The sequence below is a fragment of the Pseudochaenichthys georgianus genome, chromosome 6 (genome assembly GCF_902827115.2).
Source record: "Pseudochaenichthys georgianus chromosome 6, fPseGeo1.2, whole genome shotgun sequence".
In the NCBI taxonomy this organism is placed as follows: domain Eukaryota; kingdom Metazoa; phylum Chordata; class Actinopteri; order Perciformes; family Channichthyidae; genus Pseudochaenichthys; species Pseudochaenichthys georgianus.
The window spans coordinates 20,823,070-20,836,689 of NC_047508.1; the positions used below are offsets into that span (position 1 = coordinate 20,823,070).

Genomic DNA, 13,620 nt, shown 5'->3' on the forward strand with positions numbered 1-13,620 from the left:
CCTCCCCTACTCTTCCCTGTCTGCTTCTACACTCTCTCACGCCAGCTGTTCTTTATCTGGCGACTCCTCTAGCTTGATGACGGTGAACTCCTCCGTGTTGCCGTTCTCCGTGATCTTCTCCTTATTCATCAGGGTCACCATCTCCTGCTCTCTCTCCTGGGCGTGCAAGCTGGATGCTGATGCTGCAGCACCGTTGCCCTCGCCACCATCTTTGGACGTGATCATCAGGGTCGGCTGTTGGCCACACAAACTGCAAGAGAATAATCAGACGTTCATTTTTTATTGATTTTTGTTTTGCCCTTCCCCAGTCTGCGAAATATGTGCAAATTGACTATTGATTGCTCTGCACAGTAAGACACAGTATTGTTTACATCCAAAACAAGTTACATGACAGTATTAGTGTATGATAAAACAACAATTATCAAAGACATACCTCTTTCTTTTTACAACAGCTGCGCACACGAGAAGAATAGCAGCAACTGCAACAATCACTCCAAGGATAACCAGCCAGTCTGCAGGGAGCAATAACAAGCCATGAGTCGAGTATTAAAGCTGAGTCAGTAACAAATATATAGTGGGTCAAAACAGGAGTCAACTTGTCCAAAAATAGTCTTATTTGATTGAAATCCCTATGGCCTTCAGGGTCTTAGAGGTATGGGAAATGTGGTTCCTCACTTGATGAACCTCCACCCTGCTCAGACCCAGTAGGACCCAGCACCCGTCCTTTGCCATTAGGATTTGATTGTTTTGGTGGAGCTGCAAGTCAATACAACAAAGTTAAACATTTAAATAATTCCAGATACAGTAAACCCACGGCCATTTTAAACACAGCAGCATCAACATAAAGAGTGCATTGAAAACTAAACACTGAATTCAACCTTCAAATTGATACCGAAGAGGATGTTTTTGAATTAAATTGCCTTTAATTGTGTATGCATGTTAATCTCTTGGCAAAACATACTGCAAGCTACATTATAAGTTGCGTTTCCTTAATGATTATTTACACATGATCGGTGTTAGAAAGTCATTTTTTATCTCAAATTCTAAATAATTTGATCAGCAAATTGACCTATATATATTTTAAGGCCCTCAACTCGCGATGAATACAACTAAAAGGCAAAATTACTGCGGTCTCTTTTTAAATAAATCCATTCCACAACTCAATCTGACACAAGGGGGCGTCATGTGTTTTAAAGTTACTTCAGTCCTCCTAGAACTTGTTGCATACAGCATGCTGAAAGTACAGTTTTAATATTTAAAAGCTCAAGTATCTGCATTTTATATCATTTAATATTCAGATATATAAAGGGTAAACAAAAGGATATTTGTGCCAGTTATGGTTGATCTGTGCTTGTGCTTTTCTTACATTCTATTGTGGCATCTTCTCCATCATGCCCCTCTTCAGTGGGAGCTTGTGTATACTTAGGCTCTCCAACAGGGGCCGTCGGAGTGTTATTTCCCTCTTCAGATGGCATCATACCAGATCCAAGGTCGAACTCCACAGTTGTTTCTTCCACGGCGGGGCCCTCAGTCGCAGTCTCTGTCTCTTCTAGACTAGTAGTGGAGTCTAACAGCGTTGTTTCAGACCCCTCAGTACGAGCATCTTCCCCAGGGGCTGCTGTGGGGTCCCCACCCTCACTGACAGAAGCATCTTCCAGGCCTTCTGTTGTTGACTCCTGAGGCTCTGGTGTGGCTAATTGGAGAATAGAGATGGTTATAAATGGTTACAGTCACAGGTTACTTTTGATATGTTTTGTGAGAGCATTAACCCCTTCCGACATGCTCTGTGCAGTCTCACAATCTTAAGCACAGGTATCACATTAACAATATTACATCACAATATGCATACGGCTGAAGCAAATGAACTGAACAAAGTCTTGTCAGATTGTAGAAAAATCCATTACAGTAATGTCATGATGCAGGTGCTACATAAGCATTAAGTACAAAATAAATCCTGCTTGATGCATTTTCAACATCATGATATAGAACTCTTCTATTTTTAGATTTGAAACATTAAAACTATTGTGTTTTAGTAATGTTACTTGACAGTGCTCCTTATTCTTGTGAAAGCAGGAGTGTGTTCCTCTCTTAGAAGGGGACTGTGTTATTGTAAAAGTTGTCAAATCTATGTAAATGTTTAACATATAACACAAATGTTTTACCATGGATTCACAAATAATTTGTATTTAATTCCGAAATATCTCTTTAGGATATTAAACAGCATTAAGTAGTCATCAAAGTCGCAATGAGACCAGTGAAAGTGTTACTGCTGTTAATATATGATATAGGTTGTGCAGTTTTCAAAAAAAGGTAGTTTTTACAGTGAGCGCTGATGTTGGTTTTATCTATAGAGGTGGGATAAACTGGTTACGAGACCAAGGTTCAGTTTAGTTCAGTTTTTCAGTTTACTGTATACAAATATTTAATATATATTGTAACAAAACAACACATGATGTAAACACAATAATGTGAGGCAAATCCTTACATCATACTAACCATTTATTACAAATTGTTTTGTGCAGTTCTTCTCAGGCCCAACTAGCACATAGGGAAACAGGAAGTAGATATTACCATAATGATCACGTCAATTTGAATGACATTTTGTGTAATTTGTGTATCAGATTTAGACTGCAGTGATGCAGCGTCACTGCTGTCCTGTGGATGAAGTCACCTGTTTCATCATAGCAGTAGGCATCATAGGGATCATCAGCGTTTACAAGTGTATTAATAATGACGCCAGTCGTATTGTTTGCACAGTTTTCATGGGGATCCTGTCTGAGGATGGCAATACTGATATTGCTGGTCCAGCCATTCCTAAATAGACACAACAATATTATTATTAAAACTCATATTTTGACACATATTTGATTTGTAGCACAGTTACATTCAAAAATTACATTCTGCAACACATATCCTAATATGTGTTGCAGAATGTAATTTTTAAAATCTAAAGAAAAATGTCTCATACTAAAAACTGAAGTGAATTACACATCACACTGCTCAGAAATGTAGAGAAGTAGAGAAGATCTTGAAGAACAGTTTACAGTAACTGAAGTCTAGGGATGTCTACCACATGACAACAATTACGTATCCGTATTGAAATACTGAAACATCTTCTTCCTCTTTTCTGGTTTTCCTGATAAAATGCAATATTGGACCCCCAAGTGCATTTAAAGTTGAAGTCAAATTGTGGGATTTAATCATGAAGTCTGATTATTAATAACATCTTCCCTCTGACATTTAATACCAAAAGTTCCAGAAGTTAAAACGTTGAAATGGCTAATTCTTGAGAATTTGGAGTTCATAAATGTTTCACCATAAATGTGCTGTATTTCCTTTTATATCATTTAATTAAAAAATATATATTTAATAATCTTTAAAAGGATTTAATCAAAAAATACTTGTTGAAAGCAAATAATAAAAAAATACTTATTGAAAAAAGGCTTGTGGTTTCACCTGCATGTCTCCATGGAGTTCTCAAAGGCCTGCTGGACTTGTTCTTGACTGGCCAAGATGCTCTGCAGCTGCTCACATACAATTTGAGCCATGTCAAAGGTCAGAGCGTGACGGCTCTCCCCCTCAGCCAGAAATACCCGTGCAAAGCTGCAGCCGCGGGAATTCACTGTTGGGACAGAGAAAGAAAGAAAATACAGACTCAGTGTCTTATAGAATTCATCACTATGTACACATAGGGTGAGGGAGTGTCATTGCTTATGTTCTGTTAAACTTATAATGTTAAGACTAAAATGATGTATAGGCAGTAACAGAGAACCGCAGATCGACTTTGAATTTGGCTACAACTATATTTGGATGACATTGGAAACTGTCCAGATCAGTCTAATAACTGAATAACATTTTTCTATCATTTTGTTGTTAGGATTCCTTGCAAATGAATATAAAAAACGTTTTGAGGAAACGTTTCACTCAGTTTCCATTGTGCCAACAAGTTCAGCCTTATTACAAAGCGGCCCAACATTGCCTTAACAGTGGTGCACGAAGTGTCTCACATGTGATGCTCAGCTCATTTGCTTAAGTTTGCTTGACTAAAGGAGGAACCTTAGGGAAATGACTTTCCCTCAATGAAATGAAAACAAAAATGCCTAGCAGTTTCAACATGAACAGGAAGCATATGTATGTGCACACATCTACTTCAAAAATCCATATGTCCATTAAAACAATGTTATGGTTAGAATTGGCAAGAAACTGTTTTCTGAGTTTAAACCCCGGGGGATTTTTTTCTGATATGAGCAGATGATAATTTGCATTGAGAATGAAAGAGAGCGACACCACCTGGGAAGAGTCTTGCGAAATGGGACACATTTTTAACTGTGACTTTGTCTCTATGGTGATCTCTCGATGACCTCCTCTCTCATAGAAGAAAAGCTACTGAAGGTCTGTAAAAAAAAAACATAAATACTATTGCAGACAAACACCTGTTTGCTGCTTCTTTAAATGCACTGCCATAGTGACAGATGCACAAGTCACACAACTAAATACCTTGTACAGGAAAAAGATTTTGCAGAACTTTCATACCTTTTTCATAATGGAAAATAAAAATATATATCATCTGATAAACTGTTTTTTTGTTTTTCTTTTGGAGGACGAATATTAACCACACATAAAGTAGACCGTTTATAGAAATGGGTTACAAGTAGATAACTTTCTTTCAACAGATTAGATATGGTAAAAAAAAAGTCCCCAGTATTTTTCCACTGGCTGTTATGAGTAAACAGAGCACTCACCACAGCAGGAAGCAGAGCTTTCTGCTGTGGCAGTTGAACAACTAGAGTTAGTGCCAACCATTTGACAGGGAGTTTCAGTTTACACACAAACACACAAACACACACACACACACACACACACACACACACACACACACACACACACACACACACACACACACACACACACACACACACACACACACACACACACACACACACACACACACACACACACACACACACACACACACACACACACACACACACACACACACACACACACACAGTATCCCCTGAAAGTGAAGGGGTGAATAACAAGACGACGGTCCTGGCCTTGCAAACCTGCACATTGGGATCAAAGGCGGCTTACCGTCAGTGAGCTGAAAAGGGGGCCGACATGAATCTGAGGCGCAATCATTAGTATGCAGAGGGAATGGCCATGGGTGTCTTTATAGAGTTGAAAAGCCATGCTATGCCAAGGCACTGTCTCTCCCAATGGCTCCATTGTCACCTAATAGAGTTGAAACCAAGGATACTGCATAGTCTCGGTGTACCAAACCTGGGAGAAAGGGAGCTTTAACACAGCGTCTTGCCAGAACCTCCAGCTGCTCCACAAGTAATAGACAAGCCTGACTCTCTATTGCCTCACCTCCTCCCTTTTCTTTTCGCTTGTTTTCTCTCATTACCCTCTGTTTGTCTACGGCAGCAATAAAGTCCAAATGACCCCCCACATGCAGGTGTGCAAACACACAGGCAGATCACAGATGCACTTGAACGTTGGTGGACAATTTCCCGACCTTTGTAGAGCCATGACACAGCATGGAGCCTGTATGTGGAGTATCTACATGTCGAAAATAATAACACACAATATCAGATTATTTATCCTTCTGATCTTTTATCTGCATTTTTCTCTTCACTCAGAAACACCTTATTAACATTTTTTCCCATAATGTCGTGCAGAATTCTGTGCTAGAACAGAGAGCGTGCTGTTGACGTCCCACTACTACTGTAACATCCTCTTAGCCATAGTTCATCAGCTGGTTCAGAGAGAGCCCTTGTCGCCCGTCACTCCCACAATGCTCCAGTGTCCTGCATTATCACACTTGAGTGACGCTGCCCACTCAGCAGGTATGTCTTTCCCTCCGCTGGTCACAACAAAGGGCAGTTGGGCCAGTGGGACAGGTGAAACTTGAGATATGGGGGAAATATATTTGTGCACATGGACGCACGCACGCACGCACGCACGCACGCACGCACGCACGCACGCACGCACGCACGCACGCACGCACGCACGCACGCACACACACACACACACACACACACACACACACACACACACACACACACACACACACACACACACACACACACACACACACACACACACACACACACACACACACACACACACTCACACAATATTACCTGAAGGTCAACAGGACTCTCCCTATCTGATTTTCTTTCTAATGTGCCATTTTCTCTCTCACCTACATCCCTTATAGAACCTTTCTGGAAGCAGCTTTCTTCCAAAAAGAACAGGCATGTACACTTTTTTATTTTCTCTATTTTATAAATGTTGCCATTCAAGCTCTCCCTTAAGGAATAAGAAGGTTTAAATTAATCCAAATAGGTGATTATGTGATAAGAAATATGACCAACAACAGCCTTTTCAAACATGTGAGGATATAGGGGATGTAAAAACATTCCTGTCACAGCAGAAGTTTTTCATTGGCTGTTCTTTTAGCATTTTAATCTATGTATTGGGTATATAGGTTGTTTAGGCACAGACTTATTCACTTTCTTGCTAAGAACTGGGAGGCATTTATGAAGCTATGACCATGTGTTATTATTTGTTTAGTCCATACACAGACATGTAGAAACAACATTTTGGAAATTGCCCAATAGCTGTTTCGTTCTGCTTTCGATCATTATGCTTTGACTTGGAAGTCTTGATAAAATGGCCAGATTTCAGAGGGACTCAAGTTCTTGGACAATCATAAGAGGCCTGTCATTAGAAGGGCTGATGCTATTTTGCACTTAAGGACCATCCACTCCTGAAATGATTTTATTGTTTCGTTTTTCTTTGCCCTCAGGGCGTCTTATCCCCTTAGGAGGACTAAGAGATGTCAAAATATTTCTCTATAGCAACAGGAGTCCTATTTATGGTAACCTATATAGCCTACACAGTGTCTTGTTTGCAGTACTGTGCAATAGGGGACCTCTTCCTCTTCTACCAACATGCCTTTTTTTTGCTCAAACCTAAGTATAGATCAAATGTAATCTGCTGCTATGCCTAATGATACAGTGACTATGGAAATCAGTCATGCAGAAAGATGTGTACATTACAGAGCTCTTTCTGAGCAGTTTTCCCATGAACACAAATACTTTAGTTAGTGCATATGATAAGGTGAAGAACACAGGGTTAGAGAGGCTATGTGCATGAAACTCAGATAAATGTTTTAAAAAGTAATAAGGAGCTTTAACAGCGCACAAAGAGATAGACAAAACATGAAATGCAAGCACCCCTGCACAACTTAAGACCAGTTCAATCAATGTCAAAGGCTAGGGGTAAATAAAATAAAATTAAAAGAGCAGACAAGTTGTGCAGGATATTGGTGCCATTTGGGTGGTTGGTTTGTAGAGGAGGTGTGATGGTAGAGAAAGGAAACACGTGTCTAAGAGTCTCAGGTGGCAGGAGATGGTACTCACAAGCCCTTTTTGTCAGGGCCCAATCCCAGCCAACAGGGCTGACCACCCCTCACCTTGAAACATGACACTGGCGCATGCAGGAGGGGTCGTTACGCTCCGAGGAGGCAAATACGGCCATATTTGCAGGAAGTCCAGCTGTAAGGTTGGCCCGAGTGCATTTAAGTTGGTGTGTGTGTGTGTGTGTGTGTGTGTGTGTGTGTGTGTGTGTGTGTGTGTGTGTGTGTGTGTGTGTGTGTGTGTGTGTGTGTGTGTGTGTGTGTATGAGAGAGAGAGAAAGAGAGAGAGAAAAAAATACTAATCCTCTGCATAGAGGAAGTAGGACTCCGATTTACGGTACTGATAGTAAGAGGAAATCTGCAGTTGATCTCTTTATAGGAAACTCAAAAGATACAAGAACACTATGCTCGCAATAAGATAACGTTAATGAGAGGTTTGGATATTGGAAAGCTCTGCATATGTTGTCATTCTGAGCATGAATTCAAATTGGAAAGTTCATCACAGATAGTACAACTCTACAGTCTAATGGACAATTTAATTATTTAAGTGCAAAGTATTAACATTTAAATGATACCAAATTGAGTTTTATTACACTAAAGCAGGGTCCTAGTTTCAAATGGGGGGGTTGCCCCATCTCCTACCTCTTTCCACATACAGTGCATACAAGCTGTTTAAACAGCCTCTTATTTGCCTTTAAATACTGGTCAAATGTATGGCCAGATGCTGATGGTTCTTTGGCACAGAGCCAGAAGGAGTCTTACCTTACAACCATACCAACACCTCCTGGGAACAAGCCAGACGAACCCAGACCTGTTTGATTCAGCACCAATTTCACCTCCAGAGAAATATCGCTCCGAGCAACAAATCCAATCAAACCTTACACAGAAAGCACATGTGAGACAGAGAGGAAAGGGGGAGATATTGAGGGGGGCTAGAGCGATTACTGAACATCCTTTGTGTCAGAGAATAAAGCATTAAGCGTGGCGGCACAGCTAAAAAGAGGAACAAAATACCTCTCTATTTCTGCTCCTACCTGTTTGTGAAAGCTACACTTATTATCCTAAAGCATGATAAATAAGGTTCACTTCCCAGAGTGTTAATGTGTGTGAGACAGAGAGTGAGCAAGAGTCTCCTTTGTGTCTGTCACGAGACTGCCAGACGTAAGCCTGTCTGTGCTGGTGTAGCACGCGCTCTCTTGCCGGCATCCACTCATCCACTCTACAAGCAGCAGCAGTAGAGCAAAGCCTGTCTTTTGCTGTCTACTCATACTCAATTACTCAACAGGCTCAAAAGGAGGAACACACATTACAATAAAGTCCCTCAATCGTAAATCGGAGAAATGCCGGCGGGGAAGATTTAGGCAGAATAAGGTACAAAAATAAATAAATAAAAGAAAATAATCCCCAAACAAAGAGCTCTCCGCTAGTCAAAGGCACAGTCATCTCACCTTGAAGTTGTTCGGACCTGGAGGAGGCCAGTAATCCGAAGGTGACCCCCAAGAGAAGCGTCCACATCCTGGGAAAAAGTGTCTGGTGATGGCTGGGTGAATAACTGGAAGTAAAGGTGTGTAACTGTTCTCCTGCGGTCCTGTCTTCCCTCTGCCAAAAATGAATGGTGGTGTGTGTGTGTGTGAGTGAGTGTGTGTGTGTGTGTGAGAGAGAGAGAGAGAGAGAGAGAGAGAGAGAATGACTGAATGAATGAAGGAGCAGTACACAAAAAAAGGAAAGAGAAGAAGTCTGTCACTGTGGAGGGAGTAGCTGTGAGTGTCTGGTAGTTGCTGGAGCTGACTCAGACTTTGCCCCAACTTTTCTATTCTCTGCCCGAAAGAGACCAGTGGTACACACACAGAAGGACACGAGTGGTTCATGTGAGCACACACCCATCTGCCTCTCCCTCACTCGCCCCACCTCCCCTCCCACCCCACCTCACACAGTTTCCTCTACTGCTCCCGTCTTCGCTTCTACATGTATTAATGATAAAGAAGAAGGTGATCTCTCCCTCTGTCTGGCTGCTTATCCTCGTTTCCCTCCTTCACCGTCTCCCACTCCAGCCTCCCTCCCCACCCCACTCCACCTCTTCCTCTTTTCATGTTCCTTACAGCAACAGTTTCTGAGAGCCCATCTGGTCTTTTGTTCAGTCCTCTCCATTTTCAATTCATCTGATTTTCTTGTCTCTCTTGTCTTTCTCCATTGCTGTATGTCTCAGTGTGATCCTGTACCACAGTTTAAAAGAGGTCACATCCATTTCAAAGTGAAACACCTCGTCCTCCAAGTTTGTATTGATCCAAAACATTGATGAAAGCAAATGCTAAACATACAGACATTTTTGCACACTTCTCTCTGTCTAGAATCTATTTATTTTTACCAAAAGAAAAAGCAAGCTTCACCAAACTTTTTTCAAACATGTGTTTAGTATGTAGTTGGGATGACACACGTGATGGTTCGTAACATCGGTTCCAGTTATGCTTCAAGCTTAGGAGCCCAGTCAGAGAGAACCATAGTCAATGCTATCTGCATTATCTCAACTTCAGTGGCGGCCGGCCCATAGGGGCGCCCCACCTCTTCCCACATACAAAAAAAAAAAATATATATATATATATATATATATTTTATATTTTAATTTTGAATGAACAAGGTAAATATCATACAATTGGTATCAGTAAAATGTATAATCTACAATAAAATCTCGTTTAAAATTGTGTTACGATGTCTAAAGTTACTGATAAGTCACATGCTCACGTTGGCGCCCACGTTGCTTACGTGCGTTGACGTGAGTTGCTTTTTATACTCGTGAGCAGAGATGGGGTCATTACTAAAAAAAAGTAATATATTATATATTAGATTTTTAAAAAGTAATATATTACACTACTTCGTTACTCTCTACATAAAGTAATTTGTTACTTTACTCGTTACTTTACTCGTTACTTTACTCGCAGGGCCGGCCCTCCCCTCCCTGCAGGCAGATCACGCAGACTGCTAAAGTTTTAAATGTTCTCTTTAGTTCAGTTTCCATTGTCGCATAAGACTGATCCAGATAGCTCCTGAATATTTTCATATCTGACCGTGGCTGTCCTCTGTCTCCTGCTATCTGTATATTTTGCGCAGTCTATCTCTGCTCACGCTGTTGTGTCAGCGTGTTCTCCTGCGTGTTGGCCATGTGTTGCACTGGAGCCAGACTTCAGCCGAGCACGTACGAACTGCGCATGCGTGAGTGGCAATAACTCTCCTTACCAGCAGGCGGCGGTAGTGTGTATTCGTCATTCAAAACAGGCAACAACCGGAAAACAGAGAAGAAGAACATACTATGTGTGTGATATAAATAAACAACAGCTATGTGCGTTAGCTTCACCTAGCATGTGTTCTTTGCAGGTGTTTGTTGAGGTTTTGACTGATTTTAGAAAGTAACGAATTAACGCGTGTCGGGGCAATGTTAGTAACTGTAGTGTGATTACTGAATTATAAAAGTAACGCGTTACACTACTCCGTTACCGACAAAGTAATATTATTACAGTAACGCGTTACTTTGTAACGCGTTACACCCAACTCTGCTCGTGAGTGACCAAGGTGACGCAGTAGTTGGATGAGAATGGTGTGCAGGTGGAGTCGCCGGACCTCGGTCCGCACCCAAACAGGTAAATGCTATCTTTTGTTTCCCATGCTTGCTCTTCAAACAGCCGGGGACAGATACGATCTGTTCAGAAACTAGACAAAAGTTCAACAAGTACAAACCACAGACTGTCTTTGTCATGGAGAATACAGTCACTGGTTTATTTATGCCTGTATAGGCCGTTGTTGTGAGTGTGGACGGTCGGAGCATATATAACGTTAGCTTAGCCAAGCTCCATTCAGAAAACAAGCATTCTAAAAGGTTTTTCGCCTGCCGTCTGTCTGCAGACTTGTCAAAGCATTAATTCATGGTTTTTACTAACCGGTATCAGTATGTTGTTACGTCGGCATCATTTAGAAACGTGTATTACAATTTAATCATGGTAAAATATGTTCATTTTGTTGTAGTTGTAGCTCCCGAGCCAGCGCGTCTTGTTTGAATGATGCGAGTAAACACAGCTGGCAGCCGCGGTGAAACTCAAGCGACTAGAGCGATGCAATAGGAGCGTTAACTTTAGAGTGAAGCGAATATTCGCATCGCGTCCGGTCTGAACGCAGCATTAAAGCGAGCTCCGCGCTGCACTGGAAATGCGCCATTACATCACCAGAAGTCCTAATTTAAGGGGTCATTTCTCCCCAAAAAAATGTTTTACTCACTACAGTATATCAACCGCCCCACCAAAAATATTTTCCACCAGCCACCACTGCTCAACTTCCTTCCTTTTAACTCTCATGTGAAACATCTCTTCACCCTTAACTCGGGGTTTAACATTTCACTGCAGGTGACAGATGGAGTCTTCTCAGGTTTCAGGAATCTTCCCCCAACGTTAGCATATCTCATGTGATGTGTGCAATGTCTAAAATAAACTAGTTTGTAAAGAATGTGTGACTGCTGCTCTGTACATGTGTAACTTCCTTAACAACCACACATTACAATTGTGATTCCTCAGCATGGCCAGTAATGTTGTTGTCATGGGGACAGCAAATGAGCAAACAGATGTGACCTGTTATTTCAGGTGAACACAGTTATTATTCCACTCAACAGTTTATGGCAATTAAATGACTGAATTAGGATGGGACAAATTGGGAAATACAGGGTAATGGGTAAAACTAAAAATCATTAAAAGAGATTGTATAGATATGCTTCTTTACCGGATACACGCCTGAAGTGTGAAACACAGGAAATGGAAATGTACCAGAATGAGAGTCTACAGTCACTTTGGCACAGTAATATGCTAATATAGCTAAATACTAATGTCAAAATACAAACATGTTCCAAATGACAACATTTCATGCTGATTTTAGGTGAACCATCTAATAGTTGTTGTGATTTGACTCAAAAGCAAACTCTTCAATTTCATGGTGGTGCTAATGAAAGAGTCAAGGGATCAGATAGCCAAGGTTAAAAAAGGTGAGGCTTAATAATGAGTCTGCCAAAACAGAAAGCCACTTATATTTTCCAAAGCCATTTTTACTTGAGGTTTGTGGTTCAGCATCATAGAAAACAACTGTCCTCCTGCTACCCAATAGTGAAGAGAAGAATACCACTGTAAAATATTGTGTAGTTATTTTTTCCATCAAACCTGTTACTGAAACCTAAAATAGCTGTTGATGGACACCAGATAAAAAAAGGGTTTTCCTTCAACAGACTTTATTAACTATCATCACTTACTTTTGAATGCAACACCTGGAAACCTTTAATGTTCATATAGAAATAATACCAATAAACAATCTAATAGTTGTGATATTTCAGTCCTGCTAGGTGGTGGACCAATGAAGTGACCAACAGACGAACATCCCTAGAGCCAAGTCACCAGCATGATATACCCCTGAATACAAAGGCTGCTATCAAATCCCTAAACACTAACACCGTCACACAGCTAATAGTGACAAATGCAGGAAAAGGAACTAGTGGGATAATTGCGGAACAAAACTGATAAACAAACAATGTACTTCACACAGATGATCAGGACTAAGCACTTGACTTCCCTTCTCAAACAGCTAATCTAGTTTGGGAATAAACTACTTTTTGGATTGATAAAATAAAGACATAAACAACATAGAGATCGGTTTTTGGGTAAACTCAAAGACTAAGATTTAAAACTGTCGTACTGACTTCTGGCTATGATTTCACGCACAGATTCAGATACATTTAAATTTTCTGACACCACCCATGGTTTCACAAAGGTAATACTGGTCAAAAAGAGAAGAGAGTATCAGATAGATTCACACTTCCTAACCTACAAATACAAGTCACTTCCTGTTTTAGCTGTTGCCATAGTAGAACTTGTTTATAGTGCAAAACATGAAGAAATAAGCCTCTGTAGTCTGCATTAGGAAACCCAATTAAGATTGTACCTACTGTATATTTGGGTTACAGTTTAGTTTTTTTCTTGTCAACCACATTAATTTCCCCCTGTGTTTGGCTATAATAATACAGTTTGCCTTGTCTTGCTTGTAATACTAGTTTATCTATGATATGAAGACTAGTGTAAATATCTAAAGGAATATTGATTAAAGTCACTCTGATAACATACAGTTTATAACAAACCAATTAAACAGTATAAGTGAAAGGATAGGATAAT

General features: G+C 40.6%; 1 protein-coding gene across 2 annotated transcripts; it reads right to left on the reverse strand.

The window, feature by feature from the left end:
• cd44b (CD44 molecule (IN blood group) b) lies at positions 1-9,339 on the reverse strand. 2 transcript variants are annotated; one of them, XM_034086012.2, is made up of 8 exons: positions 8,878-9,339; positions 3,457-3,622; positions 2,672-2,814; positions 2,497-2,538; positions 1,367-1,693; positions 676-756; positions 434-512; positions 1-250 (listed from the first exon to the last, which is right to left on the reverse strand). In XM_034086012.2, the coding sequence occupies exons 1-8, from the start codon at positions 8,942-8,944 to the stop codon at positions 37-39; spliced, it is 1,119 nt and encodes a 372-aa protein (XP_033941903.1). In that variant the 5' UTR covers positions 8,945-9,339; the 3' UTR covers positions 1-36. The 2 variants fall into 2 exon arrangements, with proteins under 2 accessions (XP_033941903.1, XP_033941904.1); XM_034086013.2 differs by lacking the exon at positions 8,878-9,339 and adding an exon at positions 8,192-8,290.
• Positions 9,340-13,620: the final 4,281 nt, after the last annotated feature.